Here is a 22,669-nt window from a genome sequence, read left to right as displayed (position 1 = left end):
GAACAAATGACATGTGGAAACTAGGATAAAAACAGAATTTACAGAAAAATATGTAACAGGGATTCAAAGTGATAATACTGACAGATAATGAACATTAATGGCTAATAATGAGTATTTAAAATGAAAGGGGACATTAAATGGCTTCTTAGACAATAATGACAAAGGTACTGGTGAATTTCTCAGTAAGGACATGCAAGGGGCAGAATCTACCAACTATAATATGCATCTACCAGAAAAGTGGAAACAATATAATTACTAGGGATTATATCCAGATATTGGATAATATAATATAGGTTTTTTTTTTTCAAAAGCTGGATAAGAGACATTTATTATCACCTAGATCAACTGGATATTCAGATATGTCATTCACATTGTCAGATGTTTCAAGTGGATCTAGATATTTAAAAAAAAATCTGTCCTCTGAAATTCATCATCATCTCTAAAAATTCATGCCATAATGCTGTTTGATTGATGAATAAAATATTTTTTTAGCCATTTTTAACCCTTTGATGATTTCAGGGGTCTTTGAGACCCTCAGAACATTTTGTTACTCCATTCCTCCGACTGAACATTTTTGATTTTCCTGTTTTTTCTTGACTTTTAAGATTACTAACTACGCTAACATTGCGCAAAGCTTGACTCCCTACTTATATAATTCCTCTCGTTATATCCGATTTTCCATATCATTGCATTTTTTACATATCAGGGGTCTGCAAGACCCTTATGGATAATGCATTGTCAGTTTTTGTGTGATGTAAAATTGCATGCAGCATGTGTGGCAATTGTTTTATTACTAGTACACCAGAGACATCTAGTATTGAAAAACACTGTTCATTTACTTTCTTCAGTCGATGTAGTACGTAGTCACGTTTTGCTGTTTCTCTATTCTTCGTGGCATTTGTACTTGCTTCCGTTATGTCTGCTGCAAGTGGACGTGTTCTGCACAAAATAAACTATGTGAGAGCAGAAGATAAAAATTTTCCAACTGTTGTTTCGAACAGTTGATGAATCTGACAGTGAAAATGATGAGGAAGTGAGGTATCAGTTTGCAGTGATCAAGAGTTTGTGCCTACAGCGGTTAGTAGTGATGATGAAACATCTGCATCTACAGACACTGATGATGAACTCAATGTCACTGAAGCCTCCAATGGAACACTAATTAGCCAGAATAGAACCAAATGGAATTCTACCCACAAACGTTGTTCACATTGCTCCTGGTCCAGCTTGGGGAGTAAGATCAAACAGTGTAATTGATACATGGTTCATTTTCATTTCACCTAATATTTTGAATGAAATATTGAAATGCACGAATCTTGAAGGATGTCGAGTATTTGCTACAAAAAATATGGAGTGGTGTGATGTAACACTAAATGAACTAAAAGCATTTTTTGGAATTGCAATACATGCTGGCATGGAAAAAAGCTGGGATGTTCAAATAACGGAACTATTTCTCAACCCTTGTTCTAATCCATTTTATCGTGCAAGTATGGCAACAAATAGATTCGATACCATAAGACGATATTTGTTTTGATGACGAGAGAACAAGGGACTTTCGACTTGCAATTGATAAACTTGCAACTTTCAGTTATATATGGCAGCTTTTCATTGATAACTGCAAAAGGGCTTGCGTTCCAGATCCATACCTGATCATAGATGAACTACTTGTTCCTTTTCGTGGTCATGGTGGTTTTGTGCAGTACCTATATGCCGAAAAAAAAACCTGCTAAATACGGTATAAAAATATTTTGGATGTGTGAAGCAAAGTCTGGTTATACAGTTGATGGTATGATATATGCAGGAAAGCATCAAAATGAACAGCCTCAGAGGGACTTAGCTAAAAGTGTAGTTCTGAAACTCACAGAGTCAATTCGTCATTCTGGACGAAATGTGACAACAGACAATTATTTTACGAGTTTGCTTCTTGCGAAACAACTGCTTCAGATGAACATTACAACAGTTGGAACTGTCAGACTAAATAAGCCTGAAATTCCCAATGAATTCAAACCTTGTAGAAACAGGGAAGTGTTTTCCTCAGAATTTGGATTCAAAAACTCCACAACAATGGTCAGCTATATTCCCAAGAAAGGTAAAGCAGTAATTGTTTTAAGCACAATGCACCATGATGCCCAAATTGATACTAACAATTCCAAGAAAAAGCCCGAAATAATTCTAACATACAACAAAACCAAGGGAGGCATTGACCTTATGGATCAGCATGTTGGAAGGTACACAGCAAAGTGCAAAACTAAAAGGTGGCCACTTGTCTTGTGCAATAATATGGTTGATATTGCAGCTCTCAATGCATATATATTGTACATAAAACAGCACCCCGAGTATAACTGTAGGGATTCTAGCAGGAGAAGAATTTTCCTGAAAGATCTTGCTTTGGAACTCGTTAGACCGTATATGATGGCGAGAGTGAATATTCCTCAAATCAAGAAACCTGTCTTACATGCCCTTAGAATTTTCAACATCATGCCTCTGAAAAAGATACAAGAGGAGGAAGAAGTGCCTGTAAAAACCAAGAAGAGATGCTACATATGCCCTCACAGAAAGTCTCGCAAATCATCAATGACTTGTTATACGTGTAACAAGAATATCTGCAAAGAACACAGTAAGTTGTTGTGCATCAACTGTAATGAGTGATTGAAAATGTGGACTTTCAATATGTAAAGTACCAAATATTTGTTATGTTGCAAGTGTGATTTTATTTTTATTATACTTTCCAACAATTATAGTAAACAGTAACAAGAATATATTCAAGGTACACAGTTAGTTGTTGTGCATAAACTGTCATCAGTGCCTGAAGATATTTTCTATGTTGACTAGTGATATATGAAGTACAAAATGTTTGTCATATTATACGTGTGAATATTATTTCTTTATTTTTAAATTGCACTATATTTTACTGTAAATATAGTAAAAGTAAAAGGAATTGTAATAATTTACTTCCAATCTCTTTACACACAGCTGGCTTTTACCCAGTGCTTGAAGTGGGGAGAGATCCATGGGGGGGGGGGATGTAATCCCCCAGCTTTGTGATGTACTCATATAATGCACTCCAAATTCAACCATACAGAAAACATGATCTTGCTCTGATTAAGGGCAGCCACCACAAACATCCCCACCACTTAGGAATTTCCATTTCAAGCACGAAAACTATTATGAAATAAACTACGAAAATATGTAATTCTATTTGCAAATCGTTCCATCATGTCTGAAACATTATATCCAGAAGATATTTAATTTATTTGTGAGAAATTCTACGTTTGTAAGTAGTTTCCATGACAAATTTTCAGTCTACCTGAGCTTCAACCAAAAATGAATACTAGTGCTTTTTTTATTGTAGGAATTCAATCTTCTTTTTCCACTGATAATAGTGGTGCTTCATGTATTTTGTCAACTGTATTTGTGTGAGACATTGCAAGATTGAAGCATAATACTTGAAAATAAATATAAATAAAATGTAAGCAAATGTCAGTCCGAGTCCAGCCTCTACCCTGCTACAGTGTTACATACTCTGAGTTCCTGCCCACTGGAACTAAACAACCCATATTCATGAATATGTACATGGCTTTATTTCTTAATGAAAAAAGGAACAGCAAAATCTACTGACATTTCTATGGCACAATGTGAAATGTAAGGGATTCAATTGTCTTTTGAGAGCTGCCCATTCGGTGCAAGTAAATGAAATATACAGTAGTTTGCAACTCTTGCAGACTCCCACGGTCGAGAAGTCAATGTGATTTCTTGACCACGTTTCAGCCGGCCGGAGCCCTGTGTAAACTTACCAGGTGAAACATGGAAAAACAACATACGTCCACAAGGTAGGTTGAAGCATAGAAAAGAGACAAAAGAGAACAGAGAATTGCAACTTTCCTGAATGGAGAACCAGACCAGTCAAAAAGGAAGCATGAAAACATTTTAAGTGAAATGGGCTTCTTATTTTGAAAACACATAGAGCATGCAGAAAGCAACAAATACATGAAATATTCTTTGAGAACTTCTGAAAAATCTACACAAGCAGCAGTTGCTTGACTATTCTTAGCATACTCTACTGGCATAGTGCATTTTGATGATGTAATGTGGGTGTATGGTTAACTTATCCATGAAAACACATACAGAAAATCTGAATGGCAATGTTGAACTATATGCATGTATCAAAACTGCCACAACCAAACAGAAATACAGAAATGTTCATTTCTTTAATGTCAGATGATTTCTTTGTCATAAGTAATGAACTCATTTGTAATTTCCTTCACTTTTAAGATAATATTTTTGTGTTGGATATTACCAGTGGTGTAGCGTTATAGTATGCCCATATGCCCCGCGTTCCCAGATATAAAATTTCAAAAATGTGTAATGCTGTAAATATAAAGTAAAACGTGACTAATTTCATATGTTTTACCTTCATGGCATTACAATAGCTATTTTTTGCAATCCGCTTGCAACGCCGTTCGCTACCGTCAACAACTCATCAATTTGAACCATGCATTCATCCATAAGCATCCAGATTGGGCGACAAGACACGGAAAACTGATTTTGCAGCACGACAACGCCTCATCACACACAGCGAAAGGCGTCAGAGACACCATTTCTGCACTTGGCTGGGAATTCTTGCCCCACCCGCCATACCCACCAGAATTAGTCCCTTCGGACTACCGCTTGTTTTCATCGATGTCTCACTCACTTTCCCAGCAACACTTCAACAATTACGAAGATGTCGAACAACGGCTTGCTGACTGGATCACCTCAAAATGTGAACGATTTTTCTGGAAGGGCATCCACAATTTGACAGACAGATGGGCACAATGTATAGCTAGCGATGGCGCATACTTTGAATAAAGCATTTGTTACCTTTCTCCCCAGATACACTTGTTTTCTTTTGGATTAATTAAGGATTATTAACCAGCACACCTGGTAGATGCCATGCCATATCATTATTAAAATACTGTAATTGTATCTATTTTGAGGAACAAGATGCTGTATAATACAGGTTATTACTGTCATAAAGTGGAAAATTAACGAATCTAATTTGATTCTTAAATACATTACATTTAAAGAATACACTTCCCATACAGATTTTACTTTCTGTTCAGCATGTAACTTTTCCTCTCTCTCTGTTCTCCATGGCCGGCCAGTAGCAACTGAAAATGTTCATTGAAGCACTGCTGTTCTGTTTTTATTCTGGAACATGGCAAACATTAGCTATAGGAATCTTTTCAATGTGTGTACTTTCGCGATTACGTACGGAAGAAAATGCATCTCATGTTTTAAACAACTGCGGCAAATCTTTCTCCTCTGATTTCATGCCGCACACCATCTCTCCTCAACTTCTCTGTGACACCGCCTCGCTGCACTCATCTTTCTCGCAACTCAAGACCGACTGCTGCCATGCCTGCATAGCCTGTTTCATATTTGAAACTCCCCTTGTGTTTTTCTAATAACAGGAAATGTATACTTATACAGGGTGGCCACTCTAGGACCAGGATAAAATTCAAATTCCTGGTTTTCAAGGCGAACGTTCCAAAAAATTCAATGGTACGAGCAGGTGTTTTCTCTATTTCAAACTTACGTACTACCATCTATCACCACCCACACATATACACACATAAATATATTAACAATATAAGGGGTCTGTGCGATTCCAATATATCCAAAAATTATAATTCATTTCAATTGAACGGTATATGTATTTAATTCAAGGTGTGGAGATTACATTTTCCATTTCACACACTCAGACTAGAAATATATCTACAAACACAAGTCTCAAATGTTACTTGATATAGTAATCTACGAAAATTGTTAATCGTATAAGAATTTCAAACTCACATTAAACTAATGATCTTCAAGAAATTTTATCTTGCAATAATCTTCCGTCTGTCAGATAGATTGTTCTGCAAAAGACACTAATAAAGCAAACGGAGTGAGAGAATTCTGTTTTATTTTCCACACAGCTTTCTTCTCTTTTCCTTCCTCAGTAAAAATAAAGGATAAACATGAAAATCTTGCCTCACAGCATTAATAAATATGTATAAATTCAATGGAATTCGGATTCTAAAAAGTTGCAATTTTTCACATCTATGGGGAAAAATTCAAGCAGAATTCACGCATAATTTCCGCAGCCAACAATACATGCATAATTCCCGGAATTTCTGGTGAGTAGCCACCCTGTTCTATGACATTGTTGTAGCTTGGTTACGTACAAATCAACTGTATTTTATGATAATTAGTACGTGAAACACAGAATTACAAATAAATGCATTACAAACACTAAGTTGCTGACCAAGGCCATTTATTAAGATAAAAACACTTAACAGGTAACGTTTCGACCCTGTATCAGGGTCTTCCTCAGACGAAGAACTAAACTAAAATGATGAAATATACTACATACAGAAAGATTACATACACATAGCAGTATGTAGTGTATTTCATCATTTTAGTTTAGTTCTTCGCCTGAGGAAGACCCTGATACAGGGTCGAAACGTTATCTGTTAAGTGTTTTTATCTTAATAAACAGCCTTGGTCAGCAACTTAGTGTTTTTAAATATGGAAACAAGGCTTAATTATATTACAAATGCATTACGTACAAATAAGGTTTAATTAACACGTTTTTAAATTATATTTTGCTGGGACCTACAGTAATTTACATATAAAATAGAATTATGCAGAACTGAGTTACATATAAAGCAGTCTCAACTGTTTCTTCCTTTTCACAGTATTTTCTTCCTTTTGAAAAGACTGCATGACACTGTTATTTCATCACGTAAAAAAGGTAAGTGCTCAAAAGATAGAATAGTCCGTTTCAATGTGAACAATTGCTAAGTTCTCAAGTTTATCACCTGATGTATGTGCTCTTCGATAATGATCAGCTTCAGTCTTTTCATTGATATTTGCTGAAAATAAACAAATGTTAAACTCCTATGTATTTCACACATTACCATGTGCACTGCTTTCAACATGCATGAGAACAATATCACATGCCTTGAAACAAGTTTGTATATAAGGCCAGGCAAATTCAATGGAGATCAGTGAGCATCTCCACTACAAAAAGTAAGTACTTGCAATTGCCTAATTCACTTTAAGAATAAGGAGACCATGACCATGTACTGTATTATATCCTCTCACTTATTTGTACTTAGTTATTTGTTTGATAACTTTACTACATTACATTAGACATTTCTAATTACTAATTTCCATACTAATCTTTAAATTAATTAAAGCATAGCTTAAACATTGTGCCATTTTATTCTTCACTATACATGGGACCGTATTTCAGAAAAATACAATAGTAACAAAAAAAATAAGAAGAAACAACTCAATCACATCAAAATTTCTCAATAACTATCACATTTACGTAAAAATATATGAGGAACAAAATTGAGCAAAATTATAGTTCTATCTTTGAACTTAAAAAAAGATAATCAAAATTGGATAAACTTGAGCTGACATACATGTATGTATTCCATTGAATATATACATATATTTAGCATGCAATAACTAAGAGCTGGCTCCCATTATGAGTGCTACAATTCTATTTTTTGCATTCCTTAGAGCTCATTGATTGTGTGTTGTAAATTTCATCTGTAGGAAAGCCAAGACGAAGATGGAGGGATAACGTTGAGATGAACCTAAAGGAAATTGGTAAGGATGGAAAAGATTGGAATGATCTTGCCCAGGATAGGGACAGATAGAAGTCTTGTGTTGCTGCAGCCATAAACCTTCGGGTTTAAGAAGGCTAGAGAGGGAGTTAGTTAGTTAAATTTCATCTGGTCTCCTCAATTTGTACAATCAAGTTTTCTGGCACTTGACTATCATTGAGTGAGTAATAACAAGGATGCTACATCTAGTGTGAAACTGATAACTTCACTGCTACATTTAATTAATGGGTAACATTTTTTTTTAAAACCGTGTCAAGTAGGATGACCAACTGTCAGCCATGAATTTAAGGGAGATTTCCAGCTTTCGGCATTTAGTTTAAGGGAAATTCAGTCGTGACAAATTTTGCACATTTCTAGCAGTGCAGCAGCATCACTCCAGCAAATATTCATGGATTGGATAATATTAAACAAAATAATTACTTTACATTTTATACAATATGCAGGTCACAATATAGAATAAAATTTTACAAATTTGCATGCTTCTTAGTCCTAGCCTGTATGTATTTGCCTACTGATGCTGCATAACCAAGCACTTTTTATGCATATTTCAAAAACTCTTTCATCGATACAATTAATTGCTAACATTAGTTCTGAATTACCAGGTAGCCAAAAAGTTCATGCCGTATATTGCAGTGAGAAATAAAGACTCTGAAATTTCTGGCAAATGTGTTTTATTCAGCAAAATAAGCTCCTTCAGCTTCAATTACATGTTCCCGACGAGATACAAGCTTATAAATTCCGCATTTGTAAAAGTTCTGGTCCCTAGAAGCAAAAACTTGTCCTATGACCTGCGTGACATCATCTCGGTTTCGGAACTGTTGCTCACTCAAATGGTTATCCGTGGCCAAAAACAACTGAAAGTCAGATGGGGTAATGTCCTGGAAGTAAGGAGGAAGAGGTAAAATTTCACAACCAAGTGTGTTGATTACCTCCTTGATCGCTTTCGCCATATGAGGTCTAGCGTTGTCTTGAAGAAGGATCACTCCTTTCCTGTTGACTAGTGCTGGCTGCTTCGGACGCATTGCAGCTGCAACCCATTGCATCTGGGACGAGTACACCTCGGATATGATGGTTTTGCCATGCTCTAGCAATTCAAAGTGCACAACGCCAGTGCTGGTCCACCAAACAAAGAGCAGAACCTTCTGTTGATGAATGTTTTCTTCGGGAGTCAATGCAACAGAACCAGGGGACGACCAATGATGTTTTCTTTTGCGGTTACTGTATAACACCCATTTCTCGTCACATGTCAATATCTGGTCCAGGAATGGGGCTTTCTTGTGGCGTGACAGCAATGATGCGCAAATGGTGAGCCGCTGGCGTTTGTTTTCCTCGGACAAAATGTGAGGAACCCACTTACTGAGCTTCCAAGTCTTCCCGAGGTTGTGCAGATGCAATCGAATGGTTTCCTCCGACACTCCAAACCCTTGTGCAAGTTCTTTGCATGTTTGCTGTGGATCGCGCTCGATGGTCTCCTTCAGCAGGGCTTCGTCGATAGTGGCGGGGCATCCAGCACGAGGCTTGTCCTGGAGGCTCTCATCGCCCAATGCAAAGCGACTGAACCACTTTCGCGCTGTGCGCTCACTCACTGATGAATCTCCAAACGCGGAGCATATCTTTCGAGCAGCGGCTGCAACATTGCTGCCCAATTTGAACTCATACAGTAAACACGGCTGTAAAACGTCCTTTGACACTGACATGTTTCCTTCAGGATTGTAGTTCCTACAGACCTGCTGTCTATGCGACCAACATGCCTCTCAACTCTGCACTGACCGACGGTTGCCGGGAATGTAAATTTTTGACGTCATCCAGACAGGGTTGCCGACACATGCCGTTTGATGTTCACTTTTCGTTCCAGCAGCATGAACTTTTTTGGATACCTGGTAATTAGTTGGTTTGATTTCTCTGATCAATCCATTCGTTACTCATCAGTGAAAAAATAAATTCTTTCAGTGTGGGCTTTTAAGTCTGGGATCCTCAAAACTTACTAAGGTTTAGTACATAAATTGGTTTGTTTCTTAAATCACGGAAAATAATGACCCACCTTTGTTCTACACTTCCTGTTTTTACCACATTCATAATCACATTTATTGAATGCTAAACGTGCAAGATCTTTCAGTCAACTTTAAGGTATGTATGGCTATCTGAACTCACATTAAATCAGAATGAATTGAAATTTAGCAATCTTTACGGTTCATGAAATATGTTGGAAAAATAGAATGTCAATAAGGGAACCAAGAGGATTAAAAAAAATAGCTTTAATAGGGGAGTTCCCAGTAAAATATGGGAGAGTTGGTCACTCTACTGTAATACTTACTTTATACCTTATATATTTAATTGAATTTGAAAAAATCAACACTGAGGTTATTTTGACCAAATACCTGATGAAGAGCAAGGAAATTTTTGTTAAAGTCAAAATAATATGAGAGAGTAACAGCTTCATTATGTCTGAACGCTGTCTTCTATTGCCATTAATTTTGATATTTACATACATTTACGAAAACAAACAAACAAAACCACACACAGCAATAAATACATTTATAAACATAAAGCCTTTATTTTATTTTTTTCAGGGAAAGATGAAGTTCATAATAGCACTAGGTTTGCTGACTTTGCTGTCAGGATGTTCCCTATCATCTGGTAATACAGTCTTTATATCATCTACTTCAAAAATTAAATCTAAGTTGTTTGAAACTTACTCAGGAGAAAGCTATGACCAAATTTATTTCAGCATGACAAAAAAACATTAATTAATAATTTATGTATCGATTTGGAACTTTGATAGAAAGTAACAATGCCAGCAACTATATATATTCTCATAACTTATGGTTGTGCGAATTACACACAATTACAGAACAATATGTATTCTTAAATAATATTTAAAAATACTAAAACTTATTGTACTTACAATTAGTGAAATTAAAAAACGGGAGGTTGTTCGGAATGAAAATAAACAAGAGTAGTAGGAATGTGTACGAGGCTGCCTACATTTGCAAGGATGGGGATAATAAATTGAACAGGGAGGATGGAAATATGGACGAGATTTGGATTGGGATGTTTAAAAGATGGGAAAAGCTCGCATACAAAAAAATAGGTTTTCATATTACCCCGGACGTAATTTGCAAGGCTCAAGAGACACTCGACTTTGAATATGACGTGACGTAAGCGGGAAGGGGACATGTAGGGGAAGTATGTAAGAGGGGAGCAGAAAGCAGACAACTTCCTGCATTCGGCGAGAAGACATTCTGAAGTCACCATGGGGAAGTGAAATGGCGTGCACCTTTTTAACTTTTTAAGTTGAAATGCTTCTTTTAGATTGATTTTTTAACTTTTGTGGTTTTAAACAGTAGTGTGGGAATGGAAGTTTTACTAGGTTTTGGCAAATTTTCTAAATTCCTCCTTTAACAGAGTCATACCTATATCACTTTTCCTGGCTTTTGAATTGACTTGACGTGGCTATGGAGTGTTTTCGATAGTCAAAATAGAACCTGATGAAGGGAAAAGTGGTTTCCTGAAATGTTGTTCGGAAATAATATATACTCACTAATCGTAAGTACAATAAGTTTTAGTATTTTTAAATAGTATTTAAGAATACATATTAAACTATATATATATATATATTATATATATATATATATATTCATCTCACAAAGTTGTTTTTTTATTATAACTTACATTGGAAAAATATTTCTCCATAAGTTATGAAAAGCATAATTCTCAACAATTAAAAAAGCAATAAAAAATTTTCATTTTTCTTTTTGTTTCAGGGAAGAACCTAGTATGCTACTATGGCAGTTGGGCTGTTTACAGACCAGAGGGTGGGAAGTTTGATGTAGAAAACATTGATCCATTCCTCTGCACTCACATCATCTATGGATTCGCTGGACTCAACTATCAAGGAATTATGGTGGCTCTTGACAGCTGGAATGACCTTCCCGACAACTATGGAAAGGGTAATCAACCACATCAAACTATAATATGAACATTTAGAAATAGTTTTGACACCTCAAACAATAAAATAACTCCTTTTAAAGCAAGTTAAAGAAATTACAAGTATAATATACTTGAATATTCACAATTAGTGTTTTTATTATTTCTTCTTCTCTACACGTATATAGATATCTTCCATTTTTATTTCTTTTTAACATTCTTCCAAATTACAGGTGCATACACAAGATTCACAGGACTGAAAGAAAAGAATCCAAACCTTAAAGCTCTTCTGGCCATTGGTGGATGGAATGAAGGTTCTCCAAAGTACTCTGCTGTAAGTACTAATTACAGATCTAATTTTTACAGGGTATTGAAAATTTTAGACAAAAACCTAAACTTTATTTCAAGTTACCTGAATGAAATACTGTATATACATACAGAATCTTTATGTTAGATGTAAAGTCATTAAATTTTATTTCTTACCTGTTTTAACTTCAGATGTCAGCCAGTGCTGCAACTAGGAGTAATTTCATCACAAATGCTGTGGAGTTCATTAAGAAGTACAACTTTGATGGACTGGACATGGATTGGGAGTATCCCTCTGCAAGAGGTGGAAAGGCTGAGGACAAGGTAAGTAGCAACTTTTCTAGGGTAATTAACTCATACATCTTAGTTCAATGTAATTCAGCCAGGGTTCTTTAGTTAAATTTCTTTCCACTACAAAAATACAGAAATTTAACAACAATATCAGTGATTTATCCACACACTCTAACATCTCACCCCCAAAATTTTCTCAACACCCCCTAAAATTTTTGTCATTCATACAATCAGCACCATGCTCTGGTCACCTATATCCTGATGATATAGAAATATACATATTTTATCTTTTTTTAAAAAAAAATCCTTATGAGTAAAAATTATATCTTGGAAAATGCATTTGAAAGTACTATATATCACCAAAATTTTGTCTTTCAGGCAAATTACGCAACCCTTCTGAAAGAGATCAAGCAGCTTTTGAGCCAGAAGGCTTGCTGTTGACTGCAGCTGTTTCCGCAGGAAAGGGAACCATTGATGTCTCATACGATGTGCCATCAATCTCACAGTATGTATCTTGAGTACTAAGTTGGCATGGTAAATGTAGTTTTAGTGTTGCATAAGTGAAGTTTCATATTTCCACGTTGCAGTTTTATTTTGTTTTCCTTTCTTACTGAAGGCAGTAGTCCTTCGAAATTAATTGAATAACCAATTACAACAGCAACATGGAAATCTGGAACGCAACATGCAAAATAATGTTTTTAATTTTTTTTTGCTTATTACAGAGACAAAACAGTGTGTGATGGAAGAATAAATAATATTGTATGTTTATATTGCACAGTATGCAGAGCAATGTAGTGTCATGAAAATGTACTATCAGAAATTAATTTTAAATGGAAAATAGTATGCAGTATAAAGAAATACCTTAAGTTACACTACAACCTTAGTGACAATGAAGTTCGACCAGTCACAAATATAGCAGTGCGTTGTGAAAGAAGGAGAACACATGCATATGCTGAACATATTTTATTCAGCAGGCTACATGGAACAAAGGAAAACATAAATTTCCGCTGCAACGCAGCAATGTATGGTGTCCACACAAAATAAAACATTTTCGTCCATCTACACGTGACATTGAAGTTCGACCACTGTTAGAGGGGATCCTGTTTACCATGGTGTGACGCCGCCCCATCGGCGAATAACTGTGGCAATGCATCGGGGCATGCTGCGGACGAGTCATTCAAGGTGTTCCACATCGATGCGGTGCCATTCCTCCTGCAGGCAGGCGATAAGAGCAGCCACTGTCGTGGGTCCCCTCTGTTGCACACGTCACTTAAGAACACGCCACACATTCTCAATGGGCGAGAGGTCGGGACTCGATGGTGGCCATGGCAGAGTTCGCACGTGATGGCGAGTCAACCATTCTCTTGTCAGCCATGCTGTATGAGGCCTGGCATTGTCGTGTTGAAAGATGAGACGCCGCCTGTGGAACAGGTGCCTTCGCACTGTGGGAAGATGCCGCTCCAGTATGCGTGTATAGGCGAGTGCATTCACAATGCCCTCACAGACGTGTAGTGGGCCAACCCCAGATGCCGTCATGCATCCCCATACCATCACTGACGCAGGTTTCTGTACCCGACATGCAAAACATTTTGCTTCATTCTGTTCCTCCTTCCGACAAATGACTGTTTTCCGTATTTTCCCGTACACAACATTGAAAATGGATTCGTCCGTCCACAAAACCCTGTTCCACTGCCGAAATGTCCATCCCCGGTACATTCATGCCCACCGTAGTCGATTGCCTTTGTTCAACATGGAAAGGAAGGGTTTACGTTTCGCCTTGTACACTCGGTAACCGCATCGCTGTAGGTAACGGCGAATGGTTCTGGTTGACACTTCAATGTGAAAGCATTCTCGAGTCCACAGTTGTAATTCGGCCACAGAAACATGATTGTTGGTCTGGATATAGCGCCTAAATATCCGTAGGTCACGCACGCTCAGCAGGCATTTTCGACCGGGGGCCTTACCTGGCTCTGTAGTACCCGTATTTTGGTGATATTTGATGATGCAGTGGACGGTTGACTTGGGTAAGTTCAGTTGGCGCCCTATTTCCCGTTCACTGAGTCCATCCCGTTGCAACTCCACCACTCTTCTCCTCACGCTGTTGTCAATAGGTTTGCCCCTGGCCATGGTGATGATGCACTGCGGTTCCTCGGTGCACAGCACGCGCTTATATACGGCGGACTCCCTTATCGTGTCCGTGACGTCATGCTTCCGTCGAATGCACCACTATCTGGAATTTTCCGTATGAGTCTGGTGCCTGGTCGAAGTTCAATGTCACGCGTATAGTTCCCCGTTTTCGTTCTTTACGTGACCTTGGGTGTGACATGCTGGGATAACGATTCTTGCCTGCTCACACGCCTCCTCTTACACACATGTGTCACTTCTGCGGGTCACCCATTCCACCGCCTATGCCACTGTGCATTTAATCACGTATTCCTTTCTGGTTGAACTTCATTGTCACCAAGGTTGTATTAATAAAATCTAATATGGAGAAAGTAAGATGCTAAGTAATATCACCTTTCTTACATCTTTAAGTTCATTGTGAGAGTGAAAATGAATTATTGTTGGATTATACAGATGAAAGACACAATAGAACATCTATGATTTTGTCAGGACTCAAACTTGGAGCCTTTCAAGGTGAAATCATAATTTCATCACAATGTGTGCTCGACCAATTACATGTAATAGTTGACATTGTAATATGATAATTGATATTGTATACAAATAGTGCACAGAAAAGGATTGAGGTCATGTACACAGTGTGTTTGTGTTTGTAACAACATATACTTTACTACTTCAAGGAACAGAGAAACATGCACAATATCTTCATTTTCACAGGTCTTTGGATTACATCAACCTGATGAGCTACGACTACCATGGAGCCTTTGATGGACTCACTGGACTCAACTCCCCAATGTATGGAAACCCTGAATATGATGAAGGAAACAGCACTTACTATAACACAGTGAGTGAAACGATTACTTGACTGTAAAAAAACCAAGGCATCAAAATCTAAAATTATGGTATGGTAAAAGTAAAGGTCCCTTGTTCATAGCACAGTGCTATAAAGGCACATAAGGGTTGGAGAAGTAGGCCACACATACTCAAGATCTTGGTCATTTTTTGAATATACCATGTGATCAACATCATGTTCCAGCCACACTTAGCCCCCTTCCCCCCAACCCAGGTGCTCATTTATTAGAGGCCGAGTTAACCCCAGAGCCACTTTATGCAGGGACAAAGTTGGAAAAATTTCAACCTTAGATTGGCCACGCAGGAACTGAACCCAAGTCTCCTATGTGGCAGTCAGATGGGCTAATTTTCCTTTACTTGATTTATACTATATTTTACCATTGGGATGCAAAAGCACTGGCAGTGTTTTTACATTTGGAAAATGAGCAACATACTTAGTCATATGCCTAGCAAAACCAAGGCACATGAATTGTATTTTAATTTCACAAAACAATACCAAAACGGCAGTATTTAAATTACAGGCTATTTAAGGATCGTTAATTTACCGATATGCTGATATGCCTATGAGAATACTGATCAGTGTGTCCTACCCCTAGTGTTTATAAATGTGCAAAAATTCTATATTTATGACATGCACCATAACTACATTTAATATTGCCAATTTTTCATAGTACGTATATACGTTTTTGTGGCATTTCAAGATTCTCCAGTATAACCCGCAGTGAAAACTTCAAAAGTTTTATACTTGCATTGATAACACACATGCGCATACATTTAGGGTTGAACCAATACCAATACCAACATATTGGTCTCAGTTGATACCAATGTATTTAGAGTGAAAGGTAAGGTAAAATTTCCTGTGCATGCAGCACCAAGCCATGAAGGCACATTTAGGGGATGTGGGAGTAGGGTACCACACATTCTCGATCTCAGCCATTTTAGAGGTGATGTGATCAGCACCATGCTCTGGCCACCTACACTCCCTAGGGCTGCCCCTGAGTACCCATTGATTTGAGGCTGGGTGATAGTATCTGTGGGAATTTAATCAATGATATTGGCCAAAATATCTTTGGAAACCTGGTGTTTTGTAGAGTCTGCAAAAATGCCAAACAGCACTTTTGCTTTCTAAAAGTCCTTGAAATTGTACCAAATGCATAATTTTAATTATTTTTGCAACAACAATGTGGGGATAAAGGAATTTTGTAATTAAATAATTATCTCATGAGAAATAATTAATATTTTAAAGCAAAAATCTGGTAGATTGCTATCATATACTTGCAATCAAAAACTGAAATATTAAAATTTATAGATATTCCGAACTACTTTGAATTGTTACAGTTTTCAAATCAGCACTGGTTCTAAGATCTATTGGCTCAGCCTTGTATACATTGATCCAGTTCATTTCTGATCTAATCCTACAAGCTTGACATTCTGTACCATATCACTATATCATTTATGCTAAAAAGTGATACGAGTTCTATCCAAGTGAGTAGCACCTTCTTCACAATGGAGGCGGTCTATGGAAAAAGGGCATATACGAGAAAATGGCATTTTCAGAAAATCGCCGAGAAAGTTTTCATTGTTGGACTGAAAGAGACTGAAGCATAGTACAGTGCGTCCATTTCGATCTTCAGCCGAGAGATCGGGGGAAGCGTGGTAGGCGGCGCTGACGGAGATGCCGACATTTGCAGCCTGTAATGCCCGCTTATTTTTATGGACATATGCAGACATTTATATAAATATTGCAAAACGAGCACTAACCTGTGTTATAAGAGTATGGTTTTAATTTTAGTAGCTTAGTGGCTGAATGTGCCGATGATTTTGACACGCCCACCTCTTGTGAAACACGGCGTAGAGGTTTGTTTGGAGAACGTTCTAACGCTTCACCAATATCATCGAGTTTTGCTTCAGTTAGAATCAGTCGTTTTTGCTTAGGTGTTTTAAAATTTAACGATCCAGTTTCTCGTAATTTAAGGACAAGATGTCTAACCGTATCTCTGTGTGGAGTTGAAACGCATGGGAATTTCTGTACAAATTGCCTACACACGTCTCGACACGAGTCTGTTTTCACGTACGTGTCATACATAAAAAAATCTTTGTTCTAACGTGAACCTTGCGGCTGGCATTCCAATCCCCTCACTGATACAACACACATACACACTGCAATAACACAAACAAGTAACTGCAAATAACCAAGAATAACACTCTTGCGCACAGTACGAAATTAACACGCTCTTGGTTTACATTGCTCACCACTATATTCACAACTCTGTCTGCATCTAGTCGCGAAGGAACAAAAAAACTCGAGCTCGGATATTTCGGATTGCAAGGAAGCTCACGAAAACCATTCACTTTTAACGGTTTCGTCTGCAGCGTAATCTTGATACAGTGTTGCACATTCGAAACCTCCAAACGATTCCCATGGCCACAAAACTCCTTCAAGAATATAAACTTAAGCAGGACGTTACTGGTGAAAACTATGATTAAAATGCTTTATTATCTGTGGCTCTTAACATAGTTTCTATAGCGTATTTATTTGTGTATATAAGAGCAGAACTTGGATGAATTACAGAAGAACTTTTGCATGTTATAACACAGGTTAGTGCTCGTTTTGCAATATTTATATAAATGTCTGCATATGTCCATAAAAATAAGCGGGGATTACAAGCCGCAAACGTCGGCATCTCCGTCAGCACCGCCTGCCATGCTTCTCCCGATCTCTCGGCTGAAGATCGAAATGGACGCACGGTAGAAGGAACAATTAATTGACAAAAAAATTTGGTCTCTTCTAAAGGAATATATATGTATATTTGCTTGGTACGTTAGAAATCGAGTTTATAATTACGTGCTGGAAGAAACATGTTATGTGCCCTATTTCCATAGACACATTATGAAACGTAAAAAACCTGGGTTAGAGTAATCCAAAAAACTATAGAAGTAACGATACGTATTTGAATGTAGGAAAAAAACCTTATACTGCTTATTGCCTTGTATTTTCTTTTCTTCCTTGATTTGAAAAAAATTCTGCCAGAAAATAAATGACATGAAATTACATATTCCTCACCACGCACTTTCTTCTGCTTAATTTCTTCCCTTTTCTTATTTTTCCGCTGAATATATATTTTCTTACCAGCAAATTCACTATTTTCACCACCGCTTCCACACTCCATGATGTTGTTACCGTCTACATGCTCCAACAAACGCCAGGAACTCAAGTAACGAGCTTCTCCAACCAAAAATCAACTCCGCAAGCGTGCAAACAAACAGGTGTACCAACCTCTGTGTTTGACGTATTGTGTTCAAATTTCCAGCATCTTTTCTACACACTTCTGGACATCAAATAAACTGTTCTCCGGAAAATGGGCATATAGCACCTATATGCCCAATTTCCATAGACAGTCTCAATTCTCTCAAAACATAGCTTACATGTTATAAAAACTCAGCGAATACTTTGAGACTGATTTTATGGCGGAATACTTAAATGACCATCTTCAATAGAATTTCAGCGTCAACTACTGGATCAGCCTGGGAGCCGCACCCGAGAAGATCAACATGGGAATCCCCTTGTATGGAAGATGCTTCACTCTGGATGACCCTAATGAAAATGGATTTGGAGTCCCTGGTTCAAAGCCCTGCACTGCTGGACCTTACACAAGGGAAGCTGGCTTCCTGGGATATAATGAGGTAAAGTTTTAAAATATGTAATTATGCAAAATTTGCATAACCAAACCAGTTAATACCTTAGAATTTCAAATTATTTCCAGAGTATAAATTTTAATTGAAAATTGTATTTTTCATGTAAGAATGGTGAAAATACTGTCAAAATGTCATATTATTTCAAACAGTATGAATATAAAACTCATATTCTGTTTGTAAAAAAAATTGGTTTGATTAGAAGTTGCTTGGAGCTCGCACATGGCCAAATAGTGCCAGGTTTGATATCTGGTGGGAATTCTAAAATATATGTCTTGACCCAGCATCATGGCGATAATTGGAAAACTTCTTGAAAATAAGAAGTAACTGGCACCAGCTTATTCAGTAAAAAAATAATGGTAATAGACTCAATTAACTGACATCCAATGAAAAGAACTTGGCAAGCCTTACACCACAGAGCTTAATGTTAGAAGTAATTTAATTTATTTACTTCATACATACTTGTACATACTTGAGAATTATGTAACAGATGTTCCACGTTTGTTAATCACAATGCATGCCTGTATTATGCCACCTGTTTAGATATTTTTCCGTTTTTTTTACCATATTATTTTCATCTTAATATCACTGTTTAGAATATAATTACAGATTTGCATTATTACAGATCTGTGTGATGATCAAAGAAGGTGGCTGGACCCTGGTGAGAGACGAACACTACCAAGTGCCTTACATTTACAAGGGAGACCAATGGATTGGCTTTGATGATGTAGAAGCTGTTACATTGAAGGTAAATAACAATCCAAATTACCGATATATATAGTAAGTTCCCATTGATGATATTTTAGATAATATAATCCTTCTTAATTGATTCATCTACTAGCCTTCATACCTGATCAAGATTCAGATGTAATCTACAAAGGAAATGGAATTAGTATACAAAAGTCATGAGAAAAGAGGGGCAAATGACAGAAGTAAACTTGGATGTGAATCAACTGAACTAGCCACATGAAACAGCTTATGGAACACAGATGATACATTAAAACTTACTAAAAGTTATGAGCATTATGAACATTCTACTACCCTGTCACACCTAGTCTGGCCCGCAAAGTCCCCCGATTTGAACCACATCAAAAATGAGTGGGACTATTTGGAGCAGCGGGTAAAATGCAGACGTTAGCATCCCTGTACTTTCCTGGAATTATGAGATCTCTTGCTGAGTGAGTGGATTCACCTGGATGTGGCATACCTGCAACACCTTGTGGAGTCACTTCCTCACTGAATCCAGGCCAGAGGCAGAGTTACCCGGTATTAGGTTAGTTCTCGAGGGGTGACTAATTTTTTGTCCAGATTCGCCCATAACACAAACTGTCCATGAGTATTTTCATTTATTTTTCTTTTCTTTCTACAAGTATGTTAGCTTTGAATGGAATAATGATGATGCTGGTACACAGGATTCATTCAGCTTTTGTTTCAAATCTTGAATACCATTTTCCGTAAAACAAATTAAAAGAATATCGACAAATGTCAACTTATATCCATGTACTTCTATAGGTGAACATAAAAAGTAAGTAAATTAAGTGCTCCCATGTGCTTTGCACGCATAGAATAATATACATGAAACTATTTTGAAATTATTAATATAATAAAGTGATGGTACCTGTTTCCATTTCTACTTCACAGTCCAACTACGTGAATGAGAACAACCTTGCAGGTGCCATGGTGTGGTCATTGGAGACATGACTTCCATGCAAACTGTGGGGACATTGCAAACCCATTGTTGAGCACAATAAGTAGCATTGTTGTTGGTGACGTGCCAAGACCTCCAACCACAACACCTGATCCATCAAAGACAGTAAGTAAATTACTTACTCTATGTGGCAAATAAAACAAAACTAGTAAACTATTACTAATGTCTTACTTTAGAATGTCAAGTGTTACTTTATTGACAGGCAAATGCTGGGTATAAGCACTTTTTAATATCAGTTATTTATATACAACCTCTCCAACATTTCTGAAAATTCCAACATACACTAATAAAAAAAATCTCCAAGAAAATGCAATTTATAATGATTTTCTTTTTGTTCATTTGTTTTCACTCCTTTCATACGATTGCTACATTTTGTAAGTGAAAATCCAGGCTACTGCTGACTGGAAGCCTGTTGGGGACAGGACAGGGGAGGGGCTGGACCCAATATAGAATACTATAATTATACCATAATTATTATGTACAGTCTCATTATCATATTCTTTATGCTTCTTAAATGGAAATTCACTTTGAAGTCTCTATCACTTAACGTACACTTCTTTTTCAATGACATAATGAACTAAGCTGCTATCTCACAATAACAAAACTTTATTTGAAAACTCCAGACTGAACAGACATGCAACTGAGCATGGAAGAGAATCATAACAGAAATTCAGCACTGCAAAAAGAAGAAAATAGAGGTAACATTATTACTAATTGTCGTCAGCAAGTGCCGGTGATGGCGTAATGGTAATGCCATAGCCAGGTAATTAAGGATATCAGGTGTTGATACATAATACATTGGTTCGGATCCCACTTTAAACTGCAGGCCTAGTCCTCATTAGCTCATCTAAGCATAAAGTAGACTTTAAAACAAATTTTGACTTTAGTATGGGAACTGTGGTGAAGGTCTAGATTATTCGATACTGCACTCTTTTATTTTACAAATTGTTATATTCTTAACTTACACATACCTGCAACAATCAATGCAGAAGAACTAAAATATCAAATGAGCATCTATATTTATTAACTTTGCAACATTTCTATTCCAATAGACATCTGCCGCTCCAACTCCAGCACCAAGTGAAATCTGCAAGCAGGAAGGTTTGAATGCTGATCCAACGAACTGCAGCAAGTACTACGATTGCTCCATCCAAGGAACAGACTGGGTGGTTATTGAATATGAATGTGCATCAGGAACCGTTTTTGATCCAGTAGGAAAGGTCTGCACATGGCCAGATCAAGTCCCTGGCTGCAGCCACTGATGACCATGTTCTCACATTAATTTGGCAACTGATTGTTTTATCAAACAAACAAACAACAACAAACAAACAAAAAAAAATTAAATGTTCATATCAAATTATGTATGAATAGAAATTTAATAAAAACATAATGTCAAGCAAAAATCCTCTTTATTGAAAATGCATCTTCGCTCACCATGTTTTACTGACAAATAATTAAGCACACATCTTGCAATGAATTGCTGGAATTATTTCTCTTGCAGTGTACAGTTTTTACCAGCATATAAACACGATTTTTGATGTAACATTTCAGGAGAACACATGCTCCCTTCCTCAGACATTTATTTTGAATGAAAGTATGAATCAAAGTGAAAATCAAACTTTAACCAAACTAAAAATAAATGTCTGATGAAGGGAGTGTGTGTTATCCCAGGATGTTAAGTGTGAAGTGTTTCACAGAAAGAGCTTCCTTAAGAGGTCTGAAGAGCTAACAAAAGCTCGGGGCTAAGACCAGAGAGTAAGAAGGGTATGGGATAACTTCCATTCTTAGGTCAACAAGTCTTAACAGTTGCAACAGTTGTATGTGGACAGGTACTGTCTGATTAGAAGCAAACACCTGTCGAAGCACTTCCAGGATGATTTTGTCTCATTGCTGGCTTCAAACAATTCTGCAACAATGCAATATAACAAGCACTGTTCACAGTCATGCCTTCGGTCAGATAGTCCTCCAGAATAATTCCATTCCTTGTCCCAAAAACAATCAACATGAGCTGCCATTTTGCTATACTACAGTGTTTCCATCATTAATACAGGGATTTAGCTTCCTGTGCTACAGGGCTTTGCCATTAATACAGGAGTCTCAAGTAGAATAA

The 22,669-nt window shown here is 37.1% G+C and overlaps 1 protein-coding gene and 1 long non-coding RNA gene across 3 annotated transcripts in view; one reads left to right on the top strand and one right to left on the bottom strand.

Moving 5' to 3' along the window:
* Positions 1-6,565: 6,565 nt before the first annotated feature.
* LOC146002157 (uncharacterized) overlaps positions 6,566-22,669 on the bottom strand; it is a 36,846-nt gene continuing 20,742 nt past the window's right edge. The window contains exons 4-6 of one of the 2 annotated variants that reach the window (XR_014443683.1): positions 20,470-20,647; positions 12,072-12,189; positions 6,566-6,896 (exon numbers count right to left, since the gene is read on the bottom strand). This is a non-coding gene — a long non-coding RNA (uncharacterized LOC146002157). The remainder of the gene's footprint in view (positions 6,897-12,071; positions 12,190-20,469; positions 20,648-22,669) is intronic. The other variant, XR_014443685.1, reaches the window with a different exon arrangement.
* LOC146002148 (acidic mammalian chitinase-like) lies at positions 7,046-21,889 on the top strand. Its single transcript, XM_083139869.1, is given in 12 exon segments — positions 7,046-7,053; positions 10,232-10,298; positions 11,426-11,611; positions 11,822-11,922; positions 12,087-12,218; positions 12,564-12,594; positions 12,597-12,690; positions 15,024-15,150; positions 18,657-18,842; positions 19,477-19,599; positions 20,493-20,664; positions 21,612-21,889. Coding segments are annotated over 10 exon segments (1,101 nt in total). The 5' UTR covers positions 7,046-7,053; positions 10,232-10,237; the 3' UTR covers positions 20,553-20,664; positions 21,612-21,889.

This window comes from Lepisma saccharinum, chromosome 1, assembly GCF_977018435.1.
Source record: "Lepisma saccharinum chromosome 1, izLepSacc3.1, whole genome shotgun sequence".
Lineage (NCBI taxonomy): Eukaryota > Metazoa > Arthropoda > Insecta > Zygentoma > Lepismatidae > Lepisma > Lepisma saccharinum.
The sequence above is the reverse complement of the archived record's forward strand: the minus strand, read 5'-3'. Positions and strand labels throughout refer to the sequence as shown.